General features: G+C 41.6%; 1 protein-coding gene across 1 annotated transcript in view; it reads right to left on the bottom strand.

The window, feature by feature from the left end:
* Positions 1 to 23,682, bottom strand: part of LOC120940834 (cadherin-19-like) — a 151,569-nt gene that overhangs the window by 110,507 nt on the left and 17,380 nt on the right. Inside the window, exon 2 of the mRNA XM_040353908.1 lies at positions 221 to 528. Within this exon, the coding sequence (XP_040209842.1) occupies positions 221 to 433 (213 nt within the window). The 5' untranslated portion in view covers positions 434 to 528. The remainder of the gene's footprint in view (positions 1 to 220; positions 529 to 23,682) is intronic.

The following is a 23,682-nucleotide window of genomic DNA, read 5'->3' as shown; positions in this document are numbered from 1 at the left end:
AAATCTGTCTGGCATGGTTTATGAATAATAACAATGGTTGGCTTATATTAAAAATCCTTTAGTATGAAACAACGTTCCACTTTAAATATTTGTTAATATTTACAGTATGTACTTGATATCAAAATTTTAATTCACTATAAAAAACATGAATACTTATTTTAAAAACACTTTTAGAAAAATCATTATGATTACTGTTACAATATGGGTTTGTACTGCTTACCTGTCCTACATAACGTGATAGGTTTGTGATTGGTTGCTCCTCAATTAAAATTAAAGGTTCCCATTGCCATCCTCGTTTAACTCTTGCATGATTTGAAACTTTATTTTGCTGAGATACAAATTTAAAAAAATTCATACATATGGCACAAGACCACAAAAAAGAGACTTCCAAGAGAATATTCAGCCATATGAACAGGTTCCTCATATTGTACATTCAGTGCAAATGTGTTATGTTATTTGATGATGCAAAATTCACATATTTGTGGACTTTTGTTCCAATGAATGGGGGATTGCATTGTCTTCATAATTCTGAAAAAAAAAATAGGAAAATTTAATTAAAAATACAATTTTATATACCTTGTCAAATTATCACATGCTAATGGAAAGGAATATTGAAAAGAATACAGCAGATCACATGACAATTGTCATTATCCTTTAAAGTCCTCTCAAGTGTAAGGGAGAAATCTACTCTTCCCATTTCTTTAGTTTCACATGACAATTGTAAACAAGGTTTGTCTTCCATTGTGTTCAATTGGGTTGCTAACTGTGATTGATCACATTGATCACATGGTATAGATAGGGCCAATCACAGCCCATCTGTACCATGTAATTACCTGTGGCCAGTCACAGCTAATCACAATATAACAAACTGAATGAGTTATGTTCATTCAGTGAAATGCTTGCTTATCCACTTAAGGACCGCCTAACGACGATATACGTCGGCAGAATGGCACCGCTGGGCACAATCACGTACCTGATTGTATAAAGCCCAGCGGTGGGTCGCTCTGTGACCCCAGCGGTGGGAAGCTCCGTGACCTCGGCCGTGGGACTTGTGAACCCGATCGCCGCTACAGTCCCGCGATCGGTCCCTGGAGCTGAAGAACGGGGAGAGCCGCGTGTAAACATGGCTTCCCCGTTCTTCACTGTGGCAATGTCATCGATTGTGTGTTCCCTAATATAGGGACGCACAATCAATGACGTCAGACCTACAGCCACACCCCCCTTCAGTTGTAAACACACTTTAGGGAACACATAACCCCTTCAGCGCCCCCTTGTGGTTAACTCCCAAACTGCAACTGTCATTTTCACAATAAACAATGCATTTTGAATGCATTTTTTGCTGTGAAAATGACAATGGTCCTAAAAATGTGTCAAAATTGTCCGACATTTCCGCCATAATGTCGCAGTCGCGAAAAAAACGCTGATCGCTGCCATTAGTAGTAAAAAAAAAAACTTATAAAAATGCAATAAAACTATCCCCTATTTTGTAAACGCTATACATTTTGCGTAAACCAATCGATAAACGCTTATTGCGATTTTTTTTACCCAAAATAGGTAGAAGAATACGTATCGGCCTAAACTGAGGAAAAACAAATTATATATGTTTTTGGGGGATATTTATTATAGCAAAAGGAAAAAATATTGCATTTTTTTCAAAATTGTCGCTCTATTTTTGTTTATAGTGCAAAAAATAAAAACTGCAGAGGTGATCAAATACCACCCAAAAAAAAGCTATATTTGTGGGAAAAAAGGACGCCAATTTAGTTTGGGAGCCATGTTGCACGACCGCTCAATTGTCAGTTAAAGCGATGCAGTGCCGAATCGCAAAAAGGGGCCTGGTCTTTTACCTGCATTTTGGTCCGGGTCTTAAGTGGTTAAAACAATGAAAGTCATTGCTATAAGCAATCATAAAGTATACAAAAAAAAATACTGATGACTTCCCCAGAGTAGTACAACATTACTATGGTAACATTATATTATTCTGGTCACAGTGTGCTAAAAAAAATCATAAAAAAATGAAACAATGTAATAAAAAATTAAAACAATTAAAAATTAATTAACAATTATTCTTTTTCCCCTACTGTCCCTAATTACCCCCACACCAGTTATATAATAATACTGTAATGCACTGGCAACAGTTTCAGTGTGAGGCGATGAGAGACGATTATCGGCATTTCCATGTTTACATGTGACACAGCCAATCACATGGTTAAAGAGCCGTGGCCATGGCTCTTTACAGATATCGGGGTCACGCTGTGTCCTAGCAACGCAACGTGACATTGTTTGCTTCGCTGCTCGCCCCCACGGGAGCCTGAAAGCGTCCGGTCTCAGACGACGTGATATGATGTTAACCCAGAACGAGAGCCGCACCGTCCTTTCATCATTTGACGGTGGATGGGCGTTAAGCAGTTAAGAATGATTTCCTCAGAAGTACATGTTGAAAGTAATGGCGGGTGGGAGGCTACTTCTCTCAATGTATTTTGCAAAAAATAGCTTTTTCAGGAAATCAGGGTAAAAAGTAGATACATCATGTCATGAGTACGCATTTGAAAATGGTGGTGTGCTGTGCAGAATCTTATAAGGGGAACAAGAGGGCTCGTCTGCCAGGCTGTCATGATCATTTAGTGCCCCTGTTCCTCATTCTAGCACCCAGGTGTTGGCTGTTGCTTTTCCCCTGTCTGTGTTCACCTGTTAGCTAATTAATCTGGTCAGTCACCTGATATAAGCAAACCGAACACTCTATCCCTCGCTTGTGATGGAGACAGACTTACCTGCATTGTTCTAGATCAAGCCTCCCGTCTGCCTTGCTTGCTGTTGGGTCTCCTGTGTATGACCCGGATTAAATTCTGGACTATCCCCTGAACTCAGCCTGCCTTATTACCTGAAATGGCTTTGAACCACGCTATCTGTCTGCTAAACTGCAAGTACCTGTTTGCTTTGCTCAGTTTGCATCTGCCCCGGCATAGTAGTCAGACACTATAGCATTGTGTATATGTTCTGGGTGCAACAAAGTACCGGTAGACCTGCTTGTCTTAATGAAAAGGGGGCTGCTATAGGTGAAGACGTAACATGGGGTAGACGTGGGGTAGAAGTGATATCCGTGACAGCTGCATGCTTGGAGAAAGGTCCAGTATGGATTTTAGGAAGATCCCAACATCTTTATTTTTTCGTAATAACATCCATACCTGACCGTCATCTAGAATACAGGTCTGGTACAGATGAAGGGAATCCCTGGCATTTAAAAACAAAACAAAATGAAACACAGAGGAACTGTCATTTACCAGAAATGTAAACCACATTTTATTTGTAACTGTCACATTTGTTGTAATGTTGTGTGCATTGTACAGATGTGCCCTTCACAGGCAGGTTTAGCGCATCCCCAAGCATGTTAAGGAATTTGGCATTTTTAATATTTCACCTTAAGCCTTATTAATATTGCTGCTTTCTGTCAAAATAGAACAGGGACATGTACGAGATCAAAAGAAAAGCTCCACTTTATTTGACAATCCTTTTCCTTTTAGCTTTGAAACGGCCATTGCTGATATCCAAGATTTATCTCCCATTTACTTCAAAAGGGTTCAAATTTGACAGCTGAATTTAAGTTCACAGAACATACCCTAAGCCAAAAAAAGGTACATTCAGTGCACCACTATAGTTCAATGTTGAAAAATTCAAGACTTTCTGAACATATAGGACATACACATTTTCAACCTCTTAAGGTGTTACTAGAATGTTAATATAAAAATGAAAATGAGATGGTAATCCACTTGAGATTGGGATAAAACAGCATTGTGTATACCATGTAGCACAAGTGGATCTATTTATTTCAGTATTATATGTGGTAATCCCTGATGTGCACAAATTGAGATTAAATAGGAATGCGAATACCAAATGGATCAACATTACTTTTATGTGCCTTTATTTAAGTGCCAAGATTAGGATAAAATTTGATTGTAAATATCAAGTGGATTAACATCTAATTTATCTGCTTATATTAGTATTATAGTTGCACCTTGAGAGATTGGAAACTTGTATGCCTTACATATGTTCTGAAAGGTTTTGATTTGAATACTGAGCATGATACTTGGTTAATATGTATTTCTTAGATATATCTCTGTATAAATACAATATATATATTGCAATAGTAATGTTTTTTGTATAGGTTTATGTGAGAGGTGTGGGTGTTAGAGGCCAATAGTGGTATCTTTATTAGCAATTTGATGCACCCCACATTAGCAGTTCATATAAATTGACGAGAAGAGTCTGTTTCTAGCTGTAAGAAAGGGTCCCATGCAATTATTTTGCAGCCTGCAAAAAAACTGATTTCACAGCACAAAGTACAGTTTTACTTAATAAGAAAATAAGAAATACACATACTATTGTTCCTTACACAGCTAAAAACGAATTGATCGATTACTAAAGGTGAGCTTCCAGCAAAGACAAGCTGTGTTTATGTGCCCTTGCTGTCAAAATCATGGCCTGTTGTTGTGTATCTGCACACTCATGTGTGCACCCACACAGATGAGCAATATGCATTGATATGGAATCATGACAGTGGATAGGCTCAGAAAAGTATTTTACATAGCAAAGTGGGTTTATTAACAACAAAATTAAGTCAAATCTTATTAATGAAAAGGTGTCAAAATGTCTTAGCTTAAGCATTTTCCAAAAAATATTTCAATTTGATCATATGGAAAATAGTTGTGGAATGATTTCCAGCTTTCATTGGGATTGGCAAGGTATGACACATTCATATTTACATTGGTTTACAAGATGGAACAATGTAAATGTGCAAACATATTTATACGTTAACTTCAGCTTTAATGTGCCTCTTGACAATTTTCTGTTGAATCAAAACTTACATTGAAAGCAATATCTAATTAGAACCTCTGGTCCACTTCCATATACTGTCCAAAATATAAGTATAAAAGTATAAAAGTAAAAAAAATAAATTTAAGAAAAAAAAAGATTACATATACTTACCAAACCCATGGCTTGGCATAGGTGATGTCATCAGCCTTCCAGAGAGATCCCAGAGAATGCACTAGGCATCATCCCATAAGATCTACCTGGAAGGATGGCGATATCACCTGCAATATAGAAGCCAAGGATAAGGTAAGAATATTTACAATAGCTGGGCAAGTAGTACATTAGTATAATTTAATTTGATATGAATTATTTTAAGAACATTTATTTGACATGACAGAGATAGCTGTTCCTGGTCACTGGAAACAGAAGATCTCTGACATCTGGCAAAATGGGAAACCACCTTGTTTACATAGGCATATCCCCATTCTGCCTCTGTATACCATGATCATGGGTCACCGGCGGACATCGAGTCAGCCGGACCCGCGGTGGGCACGCACACTCACGTTTTATCCTGTGCAAAGACCAACGTACACCTACGGTGGTTTGCACAAGAGAGCCGACCTGCCGCAGTATAATGACAGTGGCTGGTCAGCAAGCGGTTAAAGTGTGAACTTTTGAAGATAGATTCCCCAATTCTAGCACCAAAAAGATCGTCTGGAAAAACTTCAAAGGCATAATTTAGGTTTTCAGGGTAGCTAAGGCTAAAAGCATAAATGAGTCCCATAATCATTCTTTCTGATACAAAATGAGAGTGCTATATGAAAAAAAATCACTATACTAATATGCTTGGTTTCCTGCCAATGCATATGGTATATTTGTTTTTGAAATGTCATAACATAGTGCAAAGTGGACAGGGCTTTACATAATCTATGTAATCTATACATAATCTAATGTTGAATGTCCAATGTCTCAGAAACCGAACAAACAGAAATGTTGTTTTCGTGGTACAAATCAGCACAAATAAATTGTATTATTGTTTATAAAATGAAATAACATGTGGTGAAAAGTGGGGGAGGTTTCATCAACTATAATGCGCAATATCTCTGAAACCAAACCAGCACATATATTTGTTTTTGCAGCACAAATCAGCACAGATGCAGTAAAAAATTAATGATATCTTTATTTGTACATTTTAATAACATTAAGTGCACAGTGGGTTGGGTTTGATGTTACATAATCTGAATTTGAAATCCAATATCTTAAAAACCGAACCAGCTAAAACATTCGTTTTTTGTGTCATAATTTTTTTTAAGCTTAACAGCTGGCGGTCCCTCACCCAGCATCTTGGTTGCATTCTGCCACATGCGGTAAGAACAAACTTTGCGTGCACACAAGTGAGTTGTCCCAATAGGTGTATACAACGGACGTATGTCCATTTATTATAAATATGTTAATCTGCAAATACAATAAACAAAAGCGATTTTTGATCTGCTGGAAAACAGTGATAGCAATACAGAATTGCTTTCAGAATTGAGTGATAACAATTTGTGGGGAAATTCGTCATCAGACAAGGAAAGTAATTTCAGCGACGATTCTGCGACTAACCTCAGTGATGTGCGGACTTGGTGCTCTATTGACAGCTGTACAGATCATGCAGTGCCCCCAAGATTCCGATTTACTGGAGCACCTGGTATCAAAGTGGATGTTGAATATGACAATTCCTTGGCATACCTCCAACTATTTTTGAGCTGAAAAAATTGTTATGGAAACAAACCAGTACTAAGAGCAACCAGGAGCAACAAGCTGCTACGCATCAGAGGTTTTCAAAGAGCAGAAAGTGGGAACCAGTGACCAAAGAGGACATTTGGAAATTTTGGGGCCTAATAATTCTTCAGGGAGTGGTGGGGAAACCCATGCAGAAGTGGTATTGGACAACCAATAAATTACTAGTCACTCCATTCTTTGACACGGTCATGTCGGAGTACAAATTTTCCCTTATAATGAAGTATTTGCACTTTGAAACTAATGAAGAATTTGATGAAACTACTCATCCAGCACCAAAACTCAAGAAGATTTGGGAGGTATATCAAATTATTCAGAAAAATTTCCAACAGAGCTAAGTACCAGATATGGACATCAGTATAGACAAAAGTCTAATGGCCTACAAGGGAATACTTATGGAATTCGGTCCTATACACTGGGAAAGGAACCAAATTCAACCAAAAATATAGTAATTATGGAATGGCAACATCTTCAGTACTTACATTGATTAAACCATTACTAAATCAGGGCTATTGTGTAACTACAGACAATTTTTACACATCTCCTGAACTATATGAGTTCCTTCTACAGAACAAAACGGATGCCTATGGAACCGTTATGGCTAACCAGCATGACATGCCACCAATCTTTGGCAATAAAAAGCTCAAGACAGAAGAAATGGTTGCCTGGCATAAAGGCAAAATGATGGCACTGAGATGGCGCGTCAAAAAAGATGTGTGCCTAATGAGTACAATTCATAACACCTCATAACAATTCACCACCTAAGTGGTGATAGACTACAACAACACCATGGGAGGTGTTGACAGAGCTGACCAGGCAATGACATTTTATTCAGCAATGAGAAAACAAGAAAAAAAGTATTACAAGACCATCTTCAGGCATCTGCTTGAACACAATTCTTGTGAAATGCCTTCATTCTGCTAAAAAAAAAAGCGTGACAAGCCTGTGGTTCATGCTGACTTTGTTTGGAAGCTGATCTTTCTGAAGCACCAAACACCAACGGATGTAAATAGAGGTGGACGTTGTGCTGCTTGCGTTCTATACCCGGAACGCCTGACTGGTTGTCACTTTATGGGCCACATCCCACCAACTGAAAAGAAATTTAGCACCCACAAGGATGAGCGTGGTTTGTTGCTCTAAGCGTGATGACACTGGAAGGAAAATCCGTAAGGAAACCAGATTCTATTGTCCTGATTGTGACGTTGGACTTTGTGCAGTCCCAGGTTTCAAAATGTACCAAAAAAAATATTATAAAATTACTAAAATGTATTAAATAAAAAGTATTTTTATTTGTTATTATTTATAGGTATTTATTATATTATAATTTATGATTTTGTGTTTCAAACTTTATCATACCCGAGATGCCTACTAGACTCTGGTTTGGACAGATTTAAAGTGGTTGTAAACCGCATAAACAATTTAATTTTTTTTCAAACCTGCAAGGCAAAAGGCATACTAGCTGTTAATGAAATACTTACCTCGGAACGAGGTGAAGAACACTTACCTGGTCCATGCCGAGCGACATGTCATCTTGCTCCGGCGTGTCTTCCGGGTATCGCCGCTCCATCGCTGTGATTGGCTGTAGCGGCGATGACGTCACTCCTGTGCGTGCGCGCGGGATATTTAAAATCGGCAAGGGTCGGCGGCTGCCGGTCCTTTCGCCGTGGATTCGCGCATGCGCATTGCGAGGGGAATATCTCCTAAACCGTACAGGTTTAGGAGATATTCTTTATACCTACAGGTAAGCCTTATTATAGGCTTACCTGTAGGTAAAAGTCAAAAAGTGGGTTCACAACCACTTTAAGTGAGTTATTCCTAAGAATTACAGGCCTACAATATAAAACGTCAAATTTCCATGCAAAATAATTGTACCGCTTTCAGCATCAAAAATCTGACATATTCATACCGCCAGGGAGGTTAAACTATACAGCATCAAAACTCATGTGGTTGCACGTTTCGCAAACATATACATCCCGCAATTTCAAATTGTGAAGGTAACTCAATTAGAGTATGGAACTGCACATAGCTTAAAAGTTTTGTCTAGATTACTCAATATTATACATTATGGCCGGGATTCACGTAGAGCAGCGCATCTTTATACCGGCGTAGCGCATCTCATATGCACTACGCCAACGTAACTCAGTGAGGCAAGAACAGTATTCACAAAGCACTCGCTCCCAACGATGTAACGTAAATTGGCCGGCGTAAGCCCGCCTAATTCAAAGTAGGAAGGAAGTGGGCGTGATCCATTTAAATGAATCGTGACCCCATGCAAATGAATGGCCGAACGAATGGCGCATGCGCCGTCCCGTGGGCGCTTCCCAGTGCACATGCTCAGAATCACTTACGTAAACGGCGTATACTACTGCGACGGGCGCAAGTACGCTCGTGAATTAGCGTATCTCGGTCATTTGCATATTCAATGGAAGCGTCCCTTGCGGCCAGCGTAAATATGCGCCCAGGCTCCGACGGCGTAGGAAACTTACGTTGGTCGGATGAAGCCACATTTCAGACGTATCTAGCATTAAGAATCAGGCGCATAGATACGACGGCGCATCTGTGCACTTACGCGGCGTATATAAAGATACGTCGGCGTAAGTGCTTTGAGAATCCGGGCCTATTTTTGTAAATGTAAAAGGTGTGTTTTAAGAACTAATGAAAATTAAGTAAGGTACTCAAAATATCAAAGTAAATTATTTATTTTTATCTTAAAAATGATAAAAAAAAAGGTTAAAATTACAAGCCAACAGAATAATTTTTACCAGTGTAGCAGAATACATTTTGGCCTAAATATATGGAAAAAAAATGTTTATATTTGGATATGTTTTGTAACAGAAAATAGAAAATATAGGGGTTTTTACTCGCATATTTTGGGCTCAAATACCACCAAAAGTAATCTCTATTTGTGTGAAAAAATGATATAAATTGTATTTGCGTACAGTGTTGCATGACCATGCAATTGGCAGTTACAGCAGTACGGTGGTAAATAGCAATACACACTTTGGTCATGAAGGGGGTAAAAGCTTTCAGAGGTCAAGTGGTTAAATGCGTGAAGTAGGCCATTGTTGATTTCCACCTATAAATGCCAGATGCCTGGCTTTTATGTTGACTCCCCTTGAAAAAAAATTTGGTCACTGTTCTGGTATGTATGCAGATTGGGAACATTACAGAAAAATCAGAAGTCCTGATCTGAATTCCCTAATGTTTACATACTTTATTGTTGCTGAAACTATGGACGCTGAACACTGTGGGGTCTATTTAGATTAAGATTCAAACAACTGTTATCCAAAATTCACACTTTTTTTTAATTAAATCATATGTAAAAATGTGTAAATGTTGGGTGAAAGTTGAGTGAAGCTTGAGTGAAAAAAATGATTATATAGACCACTAACATCCAACGCTGAAATGTATTGGTGTCAGATAGTCTCATGCCAAAATCCATTTTTGATTGGTTCTTCCGTTCAGAATTTTGACCTTTTACATTATATGTAAAATTCTCCCCAAATCAGTAAACTAGGTTAAAGTGTTCTCAGCTATGCGTTTTTAAAACAATCCCGATTTATATCTATGCTGTCTATCAACTTTTATTAAATCATGGAATTGAAAATAATTTGGCTTTAAAGAATGTACACTTCAATGTCATGTCTTGAACTTTTACTAGTAAACGGCACATGATAAACACAATCACACTGAGAAACTCTCCTCTAGTTATTAATCCTCAATATATTTGATGCAGCAGCAAACATTTACTGAAGACATTATCTGTTTAAACAGCTGAATATCTTTATAGGGTTTGAATAGGGATTTTAAATTTCTATTTCCCTGTTGCACAAGCCTTATCACTTTACTGCTCTATTCTCTTTGCAAATACAGATCTCATTCCAAGATATATCTACATCTGTCAGTTTAAATCCTGATAAATAATATAGTAAGAGAAAACATGGAACATTATGCCATCCCTGTGGCTTTAAAACTGCCCTAATCCTCCAATGTCTTATATAAAGTGTACAGGATGTAAACTCTATTAGACTTTAGTGCATGCCTAAAGTATTTTACTGTTTAAGTGATAACATTTTTTTCTTTAAAATCCTTATGCCAGATATTGTGCATGATAAGGGTCTGGATACAAAGAACATCTTGGTGCTCTATCTCTCTCTCTCTCTCTCTCTCTCTCTCTCTCTCTCTCTCTCTCTCTCTCTCACCCTCACTCTATATATAATTATCAGAATTTAACCAAAAAACTAAAATGACTAAAATTACCTTACCAATCCTTAGATGTGATGGGTGCATTAATTTTCTTTTTTAGGCTTTTTTTTTTCCATCTAGCAATTCAGCCAATACACACTTTATGTCTTAGGGTGTCTGCATACTGAATAAAGTAATAAAGCAGACACCTTTTGACAGCAGAATTGTCAGTCTAGGGGGAGGGTAGTCTAGCACATTTAGATTAACTTCACTTACAAACCATAGCTGAACTCCAGCTAACACTTTAAAAACAGCTAAAGCAAACCATTTTTATTTTCCATCTGGGATAAAGGTTTTAAAAACATTAATGAAAGCTGACCATTGTAAGCACCCTTTGTCCAGACAGCTTGGTCCTGTTACTAAACCCAGGACCCTGCATTCACTATATCTGGTCTCCCACAGTACACAGAACATGGAAATGCAATAACTTTAGTAAATATAAACTGCTAAATACCTTTTCTCATCAGCAGTTAGAGCAGTCTTGTGACTTCTATCAGTGTCTGGTTAAAGCTTGTAGGAGGAGTTTTTATTCTGCTATGACTGTCTTACCAGGCTGCAGGACCCCAAACCTCTGTCTGGACAGTGCTGATTGGCCCTGTGCTGATCACATGCACTCTCCCAGAAAAAAAAAACTCTCCAGCAATACACACCAAACTGAGCATGTGCAGCTTGTCCCTTAGCCTCTGTTCCATCAGCAGATAGATTGGGGACTGTGGAAGAAGGGGAGGATTAGAGAATACAGGATTGAACAGCCCTTTTACAAAAGGCAGAGTTTTAACCCCTCAAGATCCACAGTATGTATAACAAGCATGCTGCTTGCTGTGGAGGCACGCAACAGGAGGGAGGGGTCAGGAGCACCGAAGAGGGACCCGAGAGGAGGACGATTGTACAACCATTCCACAGAGCAGGTAAGCATGACATGTTTGTTATTTTTAACATAAAAAAACTGAGACTTTAGTATTACCTTAAATCTCACCTCCAGTGTTACTAACCTTCTTTGCACTTCAGTGCTCTCCACTGACCATGGTCATTGCCCAACTTTTGGGTGGAATGAAGCTCAGGGTCATCCAACACCTTCCTGTGAGCCTAATGTGAGGCTACGGCAGTATGCTGAGCCTGCATGGGATAGAGCAGAGGGAGAAGTGGGCTGCCGCGCTCTGGGGTAGTAACAGCCTCTGATTGGTCAGCTGCGGCAGCCCCCTTCTCTGATAGGTCCGTTCGCGTGAGGTAAAACCTGCACTGGACGAGCCTATATAAGGGAGAGGCTGAGGCGATTTGCTCAGTCACATCTCCTGACAAGCAGCATCGCCCGCCTCTCCCTCTCTCTCAGGATGAAGCGCGCTGTGCAGGACAGACGTGAGGAGCTCTTATGTAGACTCCTAGAGAAGGCGGAGAGCAGGGGAGGTGAAGAGTGGCTGAAGCGTTGCCTGTCTGAGGAGAGTGGCTCTGTTTTATCTGTCAGCCCAGCTGCAGTACCAGAGATGAGCGTGGGCGCCCCCAGGAAACAGCCTGGAAGAAAAAAGAAATGTAAGACCAATAATTTAGCTCCTCAAGCTGAGGGAGCTGCAACAAGAGGTGCTTCTTGCCAGCAAGGGAGCAGCGCTGCCTCTTCCCCCCCTCCTGGGGACTTGGGTGAGCATGTTTTACCTGAAGTTGTTTTCAGTAATGTTAACCAGTTATCTGCATTTTCTAGTCTAATTGAATCTTTGTCTGTCATTGTGCAGCAGTTCAAAGGTATACATGATGCGGATTTTACCTCACAAAATGTAAATATGTATGTGCAACCAGGTGAGAGTCTGAGTACTCAGGCATGCACAGTAAGTCAGAGTGCACAGGAGACTGGTGCTGGAAATAGCGATAATGCTATTGATATGGAGGAGGTTGGTGTGGTGTGGCATGAGGCTGGTCATCCCTCTCTGCTAAATAAGGATGTTACTGTCAGATCGAGTGTGAGGTGTCCTGCTGTTAATAATACTTTACCCCTCAGATCCTCGGCTGCTATGGTCAGCGAGTCTTCCTTTAAGGAACCCCTCCCTTGCAGTTTATCCCCGCTGGGTTTTCATCTGTCTAAGTCAGTCAAAGAAAAAATTTGGAGGGGTGAATATCTCGATATATTATCACTTCTCCCTGCTTCTAAGGAGTTTTTGGCTAAATCTGACAGGCAGTCCAGCGAAAGAACAGAGGAAGATAGGAGGAGAGCGGTTCCTAAGACATTTCAAAACTGGCTGCAAGCGTTCTGTATCTATTCAGCAGTTATGGGAGAACGCTTCCCGGGGAAGTGCTCAGGTTTATTCCAACACCTGGATATTATTGCGGAGGCTTTTCGCCACTTTGGCGGCTCCGCATGGTTCTCATATGACGAGAATTTCCGTCAAAAACTAGCTGTGCACCCATCGCTGCATTGGGGGGCTAAGGACGTTGGTTTATGGTTAAACCTTATGCTGCCACCTAGGCCCCAGTTCACCCCTCGCCCCGCTTCAAATGGTCAGAGTCCAGTCAGGAAGGGTGTATGCTTTGCATTCAATGAGGGTCAATGTAAATTCTTATTGAATTGTAGATACAAACATGAGTGTTCTTATTGTGGCGGTACTCACGCGGCGAGCAGATGTTTTCGTAAGGCTGCCGCTAGTTCCTCTCATTCAGGACCCAAGGACACACATGGGAAAGGCCCCGACTCCGGTGAGCCTGGCAAGAATGCGCCCATGGCTCGAGCGCTATCCAGACCACAGGATGGCGGCTCTGCTAACTGAAGGTTTTGCCAATGGTTTCTTAGTGCCATCCTTTACTGGTTCAGGGTGTACACCAGTTAAAAATTTACTATCGGTATCCATGCACTCTAACTTAGTGCTTGAGAAAATTTGCAAAGAATTGTCTGAGGGTAGGGTGGCTGGCCCCTTTAATGACCCGCCATTCTCTAATTTCCGGTTGTCCCCTTTGGGCATCGTACCCAAGAAAGAGCTGGGTGCGTTCAGACTGATCCACCACCTATCTTACCCACCGCATTCGTCACTCAATGACGAAGTTGCCTCTGTGGAGGCTCCAGTCTGCTACGCCTCATTTGATGAGGCTTTGTGTCTTTTGAGGCAAGCAGGGCAAGGGGCTGTGCTAGCAAAGGCTGATATTAAGTCGGCTTTCCGCCTTCTTCCCGTGCATCCACAAGGCTTCAATTCTTTGGGTTTTCAATTTTTGAATAAATATTATTTTGATAAATGCATGCCAATGGGGTTTTCTATGTCATGCTTTTATTTCGAGGCTTTTTCCTCCTTCTTACATTGGGTCGTGTCAGTCGTTATCCCTCAAGGCCTTATCCTACATTATCTAGATGACTTCTTGTTTTTAGGTCCCCGGGGGTCATCAGTGTGTATGGAAGCTTTACAGGTTTTCTTTGACGTTTGTCATGACTTTGGCGTGCCTCTGGCCCAGGAGAAAACAGTTTTTCCTACGACAGTTATTGAATTTTTGGGGATCACGGTTGACTCCGAACGAATGGAATTCAGATTGCCACAACAGAAGATACATAAAATGAAGTCTATGATTGCAACCTTTCTTGTCAGTAAGAAGGTGTGCTTAAAGGAGGCACAATCTTTGCTGGGTCTTTTTGCTTTTGCAGCCAGAGTCATCCCTATGGCGAGGGTATTTTCGCGCAGGTTCTCGTTAGCCATAAAAGGTATGGTGAACCCTTACGCTCATTTCCGAATTTCAAAAAGCATCAAGGATGATCTAAGAATTTGGGATGCTTTTTTAAATGAGTTTAATGGTTCATCGGCCTGGCAAATGGACTTTATTAATAGTTCTCAGTTGGAATTCTTCACCGATGCAGCTGGCTCTGCTGGGTTCGGGGCTTTCTTGGATGGGCGCTGGTGCGCCCAGTCCTGGCACCCTGATTGGCTCCAGAAGGAGATACTTCAAAATCTAGTTCTGTTGGAGCTCTTTCCAGTGATTGTGTCGGTGGTTGTGTGGGAAGACATCTTTAGGAATCGTAGAATCTTAGTTCATACGGATAATAAAGGTGTCTTTTTTGCCATCAATACTCTGTCCTCTAAGTCTGATCCCGTTCTGAGGTTATTGCGTTTCCTTGTACTTCATTGTATGAACTGTAATATATGGTTGAGAGCTGAGCATATTGCAGGTAAAGAAAATAACATAGCAGATTCTTTATCTCGTTCACAGTTCAAGAGATTCCGAGAGTTGGCGCCATCAGCGGATCAACATGGCACCCCTTGCCCAGACTTCCTCTGGGGCTTAATTTGGGAATAATATTCCGGAATCTCAAGGCTTCAGTAGCGGAAAACACCTGGAGGGATTATAGGCTTTCATGGCACAAATGGTGCTCTTTCTGTCAACCATTGGGTTTGGATCACCTAGATGTATCTTCTTACGTGGCTTTGTCTTTTTTGTCCTTTCTCATTCAGTCTAATCTGTCCCCGGCTTCCATAGGTAAAATATTGGCTGGAGTTTCTTTTTTCCTTAAGTTTGCAGGCCTTCCTGCTCTTACCTCTTTCTTTCAGGTCACTCAGGTTTTGAAGGGCCTCAAAAAGTCTAGGCCCTCTTTAGATAATAGGCGTCCCATATCTATCCCCATTTTGATCGATCTTCTTCAGATCCTTCAAGATGTCTGCTCATCCAATTTCGAATCTTTGCTTTTTAAGGCTGCTTTCTCTATAGCATTCTTTGGAGCCCTTCGGTTAGGTGAGTTTACTGCAGCAAATAGAAACGCTTTTTCATTTCTCCGTTTTTCTCATGTTCAGTTTGACGTCGGTTCTGTCCGTCTGTTTTTGTCCAGATCAAAGTCCTCTCAGGTTGGCCAGTGGTTTTCTTTATCCAGTTCTCCTAATGAGGCTATCTGTCCCGTGTTTCATGTTCGTAATTATCTTTTGGTCAGACCATTGAGTAACGATTCCTTTTTTATTCATGAAGACTTGTCCTCTCTAACTAGGTACCAGTTCTCAGCTGTTTTGGCCTCCTGTTTGAAGCGCTTGAATTTATCTGGGTACCAATTTTCTTCCCATTCTTTCCGAATTGGCGCTGCCACCACAGCTGATTCTATAGGTTTTTCAGAGAGTAAGGTTAAAAAAGTGGGCAGGTGGGGCAGCAATAGATATAAGTTATATGTTCGTCCCAGTCTTCTAACTTTATGATTCTCTTTCAGATTTATCCAGGAATATCGCTTGGGTCATAGGTCACTCCTACGTGTTCTGGGCTTACAAGCACTCCGGATCCAGATCATACTCTGCTAACCTGGGGCTTGATCCTGATTTATTTTTAATTTTATGGTCAGGTGTTAGAGGTATGCGGTGGCGCAACTTAAAAGACCACCTAGCTTATTTGTCTTCTGTCTGGCCTCAACCCCAAGTGATAGTTATCCACGTGGGGGCTAATGACTTGGGTAAATTCAACACATGGGACTTGTTATGTGAAATGAAAAGGGATCTCTATTCCATAACTCAAATGTTCCCAGGTTCAGTGTTAGTATATTCTGAGATGGTTCCCAGGCTGTTATGGTCGCCGCACGGCACCCTTTTCTACGTGGATAGAATCCGCAGACGGCTAAATAGGACGATTCATAGTTTTATGCCTTCAATTGGTGGCTCTTCCTTTCGTCATTCCGAGTTAGAGGGTTTTTTGCCTGGGTTGTTTCGGGTTGACCAAATTCATCTGTCAGGCATTGGCCTGGACATTTTTAATATGGGTATCCAGTCCATGATCGAATCAGCCACGGTGGTGGGGGGGCCTCGGCCAACAGCTTCGCGGTTGGCCCCGGCCGGTGGGGAGTAGTCGTCCAGCTTTTGCTGGATGGACAGAAATTAATTTGATTTTAAAGTTTTAAGTTTAGCCAATTTGGCCTTTTGTAATTTAATTTATTTATTGAGAAAATTTTTGTAACCCCGCCCCCACATTTTATGGATGACACCGTGGCCAATTTTACCAAAGTTAAATAAAAATGTTGTATCAAATTGTTGTTTGGTCTCCTTATTCAATACCTCTGTACTAGCCCATGTGAGGCTACGGCAGTATGCTGAGCCTGCATGGGATAGAGCAGAGGGAGAAGTGGGCTGCCGCGCTCTGGGGTAGTAACAGCCTCTGATTGGTCAGCTGCGGCAGCCCCCTTCTCTGATAGGTCCGTTCGCGTGAGGTAAAACCTGCACTGGACGAGCCTATATAAGGGAGAGGCTGAGGCGATTTGCTCAGTCACATCTCCTGACAAGCAGCATCGCCCGCCCGCCCACCCTTACCTGTCAGTTTGTCATAATAAGTCATGGGGTCGTCTGTATGGGGGGAGTAGTCGTCCAGCTTTTGCTGGATGGACAGAAATTAATTTGATTTTAAAGTTTTAAGTTTAGCCAATTTGGCCTTTTGTAATTTAATTTATTTATTGAGAAAAATTTTGTAACCCCGCCCCCACATTTTATGGATGACACCGTGGCCAATTTTACCAAAGTTAAATAAAAATGTTGTATCAAATTGTTGTTTGGTCTCCTTATTCAATACCTCTGTACTAGCCCATGCCACATACACACGATCGGAATTTCTGATGGAAAAAGTCAGACGGACGTTTTCCATCAGAAATTCCGACCGTGTGTATGCCCCATCGGAGAAATTCCATCGGAAATTCAGATGAATTTAATCGGAGTTTAAATATAGAACATGTTCTATTTTATTCCGATGGAAATCCGTTGGAATTCCAATGTGCTTTTGGCCGGGCAAAAGCTGATCGTGTGTATGCAATATTAGATGCCCAGAGGTTTAAATTGGCATCTTTTTGTATGTATATGCATTTGTATGATGTACAAATGTGTATGCGTATGCTGCAAATATTACCTGGCAATAAGTTGACATATTTAGTGTCTTTGACTGTCAGTGCCAATATAGGCTGTATATCATAATTGGTATCAACACTATTGTTTTAAAGGTTTTTCCAATTAAAAGGGCTTGCTTTTCTGTTAACAGCTCATTAAAAAGTTGTGAAACTAGCTTATATTCTTTTTCATTTTACCAGCATATCCCCTGTTCCCATAACATCAAGCTTCTATATAGAAGAATAAATAGAATGTTTCTTAACCCTCCCCATTCCATGTGGTATATAATATCTAAATACATGAATATAAGTATTTTAGGATAACTGCGGTGCAACATGTTTTATAAAAAAAGTAGTAAATATATTGCATTGGATTCCACTGTTCGTTGGTTTTATGTTACAGTGAGTTATAAAACATATACACATTTGGCCAATCTATGGAAATGCAAGTATTTAATTTACAAATTCTTAAAAAGAAATATATTAGCTTAGCTTCCAATAAGCTGTCACTGACCTCTGTAGTTACAGGCAATTCATGTGCAACGTTCACAGCAGAAACACTGCATTTGTTCAAGTTGTTCTCTTAGGCCCCGTACACACGACCGAGTTTCTTGGCAGAATTCAGCCAGAAACTCGATCGGAGCTGAATTCTGCCGAGAAACCCGGCCGTGTGTACACTTTCGGCCGAGGAAGCCGACAAGTTCCTCATCGAGCCAAACGATGAGTTTTGCCCGTCGAGTTCCTTGGATGTGTGTACGGGGCCTAAGGCAGTTCAGCTCACCATACTCCCCCCTCTCAGAAACCTTCCCTTTCGAGGCAGGTGGGCGGAGCCTAGTGGGTCGGTCATGCCTGACTAGAGCTCCGCACCGTGACTGGAAAAGACCCGCAAATAACGGAGGAACGGAGCGGGTGAGAGCCGGGAAAACCGCAGGAAAGGCTAACTGAAGGGTGAGAGAACATTTTGACACCAAAATGGTGTTAAACGGCACAAAAGGCAGAGGGAAAGCACATAGCAGCAGCGGCGCTCAGCATCCTAAGAGCGCTGCTCTGAAAAAGGCCCCAGTCTCCTCAGATGCCCTCACCTCAGGAAAATCTAAATCCACCTCAGCTAAAGCATCTAAACAGATGGCTTCCCTGAGGAGCACCGCCACAGACAGTGAGGAGGAGGATGTAGCGCAGGATGGTACCTCACAAATAACTCAAGGGACAGCGGTCCCTAACAGCATAATGAGACAATTTGAGAAAATGCTTCACAAGGCACTGCAGAATACCTCAGATCAGATTACAACTAAGCTCACTAAAGAAATCAGAGAGCTTGGTAATCGCACGGATGCTCTTGAGTCTAAAGTGGACGAAATAGACATTTTTACTCAGGACTGCATATCTGAAATTGAAAATCTTAAGGAGGAGAACTTAACACTGCAGAGTAAGTTGGAGGAATTTGAGAACCGCGCCAGGAGGTCTAATTTAAGATTTAGAGGTATACCTGAATCCATCATTGATCTGAATGGCACAATGTTAGCGCTGTGCCAGGAAATATTGCCTGGGATACCAGCTGACAGGCTGGAAATGGACAGAGTCCACCGCGCTTTAACTCAGAGGAAAGCTGATGGTCCCCCGAGGGACATCATAGCTAAATTTCACTTCTATAAGACTAAAGAGCTAATCCTTCAGAACACCAGGGAGAAAAACAAGCTCTCTTTTCAGGGACACGACTACCAAATCTTTGCGGACATATCGCAACTCACAATCAATAAGAGAAGAGCAATGAGACCCCTATTACAGGAATTGCAGCAACGCCACATTAGGTACCAATGGGGCTTCCCCTTCTCCCTGCGCTTTACTTATCAAGGCACGAAAATTGTGTGCAGGACCCCAGAACAGCTTCACCAAGCACTGATTGACTTTAAAATAATAGAGACCCCACTGACAACGACAGCTGCACGAAGAAGATCGGCATCTAACTCCCCACGCGATAGCTCACCGCAACAAAACCAGGGCAACGGTATTCAACAGCTGCATAAGTGTGGCAGATTTGTGGAACAACAGCAGGATCAAGAAGACACGATGGACTGATACCTAAGAGCTTATGCATTTACTTACCTCATGGCACACCGACTTGAATCCTTTCTGCAGATGTACCATTTGAATAGAGCAGCAGCTCTGGACTCTGTCATTTAAATGTATTTACTTTCTCTCTCTTTCTTTCTCTCTTCTCTTTCCACATATCACATATATGCCATAAGATCTAAGGCCATACATGTCGCCATCAAAAGCAATAGATGCTCCTAATCCCTTCAATGTAGGTCTATCTCACTGCTTCTCCCCTTCAGAGGGCTAGTAAGCATAGTATACAGATTGAATCCCACCTTACATATCTCTTTTCTCACTTTCCTCTTACTTTATCTAATTTTCCTCAGAGCTTCCTATATCAACTATCATCCAGTCCACTATTACCATTAGTCAACTACCCTCTGTGTTGCCTGGGATCAGACAGTCCCACGATAACCCTTAATATTAAGCAGAATGGAGGGATCCCCATAGCGTTTAATGCCCACAAGGAAGAATGTCACAGCATCCACTCCCCCTCCTTCCTAAAAGCTGGACATCTTCCCCTGACAGGTTATCTCACCTAGCTAACTACTTGTATATATTTATAGTTCTTTATACATAGTATCCTCTCGGGATACTTGCAAAAATGTTTTAGGCAGCGGGTCTCCAGGGCACGGAACCCACTTGCGCCACCATTGGTTCCCCTCTGGTCTCCGCAACCACCTGCGAGGATCAGACGTGGACCCCCTTTTCCCCTGATCGGGTTCTCCCTCCCCGATCACGGGCCAGATTTGTATGCACGTTGTTTGTTGATTTGTGCATTGTTTTGTTCATTTATAACGTTTTGTCTTTTTCTTTGAAGGCTATCGTTCTCAGTTACCCCCCCCTTCCTCCCCCTCCCCAGTCTGCAGGGCTCAGTTCGGGATGTCGATGCGCAGGACACCAAGGTAAGAAGCACATGATGGTTAGGCTACCATGGCTCCCCTAAATGTATTAACCTTGAACGTGCAGGGCTTAAACATACCGCAGAAACGAGTTAAAGCTTTCAGATACTTCCAAACCAAGAAAGCGCACATTTTATGTTTACAGGAGACACATTTCACCCCTAATACGACCCCTAAGTTCTTCCACGCCTCCTACCCACAGGTTTACACTGCATCAGCCCAATCCAAAAAAAGAGGTACCCTTATAGCATTTCACAGATCTACGCCATTCACTATTAAATCAGAAATCATAGACCCCGAGGGCCGATATCTCATCCTAACTGGTCATTTATTGGACAACGCAATAACAGTAGTCTCATACTATGCACCTAATTTAAATCCCCTACCATTTATGTTGCATCTCCTGCAAGTAGTAAACGCACATAAATTTGGGTCCATCTTCATCTGTGGAGACTCTAATCAAGTTCTCCTCCCTTTTCTTGACAAAACGCCCTTTTCCCCGTCCCACCAGAATAAATGGAACCTTTCCAGCCTATTGGCAAAATATAATTTAGCGGATTCATGGAGGGAAACAAACCCCACCAAACGTGGTTATACCTATTACTCGAACCCCCATAATTCGTCTAGCCGCATAGACCATATATTTCTGTCGATTGGCATGCTGCCAGAAGTCCTGGACTCAAGCATCATTCCAATTCCGTGGTCCGACCATAATGCAGTCCTCACTGTCCTATCCTCTATGATCCCCAAAAAACAAGACCCGACATGGTATTTACCTGACATTATTCTTAAACATCCCTCCTATAGGACAATAATAGAACAAGATTTAGACGAGTATATAACACTTAATACATCACCCGATGTCTCCTCGCTTACGCTCTGGGAGGCACACAAACCAGTGCTACGGGGGAAAATACAAAGGCAAATGGGGATCCTTAAAAGGGAGCGGAAACAATTATTCCACAAATTAGAGAAAGAACATGAGACAGCCTTCATGGCCTTCCAACACAGTCACACACCCGTGACAAAAGCCCTGCTGGACAAAGCACGAACGAAATTAGACCTATTTCTTACGGACACGGCTGATAAGATGATACTTAGGCGCAAACACTCTTTCTATAATAAAGCCAATAAATCAGGCACTCTTCTTGCGAGATCGCTCAATTCCATCAATAAAAACTATAAACCGATACATCTTAAAACAACAAATGGCAACTTCTCTAGTAACCCAGTCAAAATTGTGCAAAAATTTAGCACACATCTTAAAAAACTGTACACAGAATCAAACTCTTTTAGCGAAAGGGAAGCGGATGCCTTTTTTACCAATTTGCAATTGCCTCGACTAAATGAATCACACAAAAATTTGTTGGATGCACCAATCACGCAAGAAGATGTCATGTGCGCCATTAAAGAGCTAAAATTAAATAAACGTCCGGGCCCGGATGGATTCACCGCGAGATACTATAGAACGTTTAGTAATCAACTTTCCCCAATGATGGTGGTGGCCTTCAATGATTTATTGAGCCAGAAATCCTTTAGGCAGGAGTCCCTCACAGCCACTATCTGCATGATACCCAAGCCACACTCTGACTCAACCCTATGTGACAACTACCGTCCGATATCCATGCTAAACACAGACGTGAAGTTACTCGGTAAAATATTGGCCAATAGGCTAAACAAAACAATAGGATCCTTGATTCACCGGGACCAAGTAGGCTTCATGCCCAGCAGGCAAGCAGGCGATAACATCAGGAGAGCAAGCCTGTTGGCATGTATAGCTAAAAAAAGGAAGATCCCTGCCTGTTTTCTCTCTTTGGATGTCAGACAGGCATTTGACTCAGTCTCATGGTCGTATATGGAAATTGCACTGAAAAAATGGGGCTTCGGCCCCAACTTTATAAGCTGGGTTCTGCAACTTTATCGAAACCCGAAAGCATATGTGAAATATGCAGGCTACAAGTCGGAAATGTTTGATATCCAAAGGGGGACCAGACAGGGTTGCCCGTTATCCCCGTTACTGTTTTCCCTTCTGATTGAGCCCCTAGCCCAAAAGATAAGACTTGACCCCAAGGTGCTTGGTATTGAATTAGGGGGAGTAAAGCATAAGTTATGCCTTTACGCTGATGATATTTTGTTGTTTCTTTCCTCTCCTCAAGTCTCGGGGCCCAACTTACTCCCAATCCTACATCAATTCGCGTCAATCTCTGGTTTGGCAATAAATCCCCAAAAATGCCTAGCACTCAACATCTCCCTTTCTCATACAGAACTATCGGCCGCCAAAGTGGGCCTCCCATTCGAATGGCCAGTCAAAAGCATCCCGTACCTGGGAGTACACTTGACCGCTGACGTCTCAAATCTTTATAGCTGTAATTATCCAGCTCTCCTGAAGCAGCTGACAAACTTAATGAAATCCTGGACACAACTCCCTCTTTCTTGGTTTGGAAGAGTCTCAGCCATAAAAATGACCATTTTACCCAAACTCCTGTACCTCTTTAGATTGCTTCCTATACCAGTACCTGCACATTTCCTGCGGATTGTCCAAAGACGAGTTTCCTCCTTTGTCTGGGGGCCCTCCAAACCTAGGATCAAACCACAAATCTTACACCTCCCAAAGACAGCCGGGGGGCTTGGTTTCCCCAATTTTGCAAAATACTATCAAGCCGCGCAATTAGCTATTCTGACTAAATATCACGCCAAGCAAGAAGCACCGATCTGGGTGTCAATTGAAGCAATAGAAAGTGATCCCATCTCAACCTCGAATTTGTTATGGGTCACCCCAAAACAACGGAAACACATAAATAATCCCATCACAAAACACACATTATCCCTATGGGACAAAGTAAAAAATAAACATCTCCTGATGTCCCCTTTAACCCCCCTGCTGTCTTTCATCAAAAACCCTGCTTTTTACCCAGCCTGGGTCTCCCCTAAATCCTTTACAGAATGGGTGGATCGAGATTGTACACAGAAATATAGGTTCTTCGACTCGACAACAATAATCCCCTTCCCATCCTTGAACAAATTGTATGGAATACCCCCCAAGGAAATCTTTCG

Source organism: Rana temporaria, chromosome 5 (genome assembly GCF_905171775.1).
Source record: "Rana temporaria chromosome 5, aRanTem1.1, whole genome shotgun sequence".
Lineage (NCBI taxonomy): Eukaryota > Metazoa > Chordata > Amphibia > Anura > Ranidae > Rana > Rana temporaria.
Note: the sequence above shows the minus strand (reverse complement) of the source record. Positions and strands in the feature narration are given on the sequence as shown.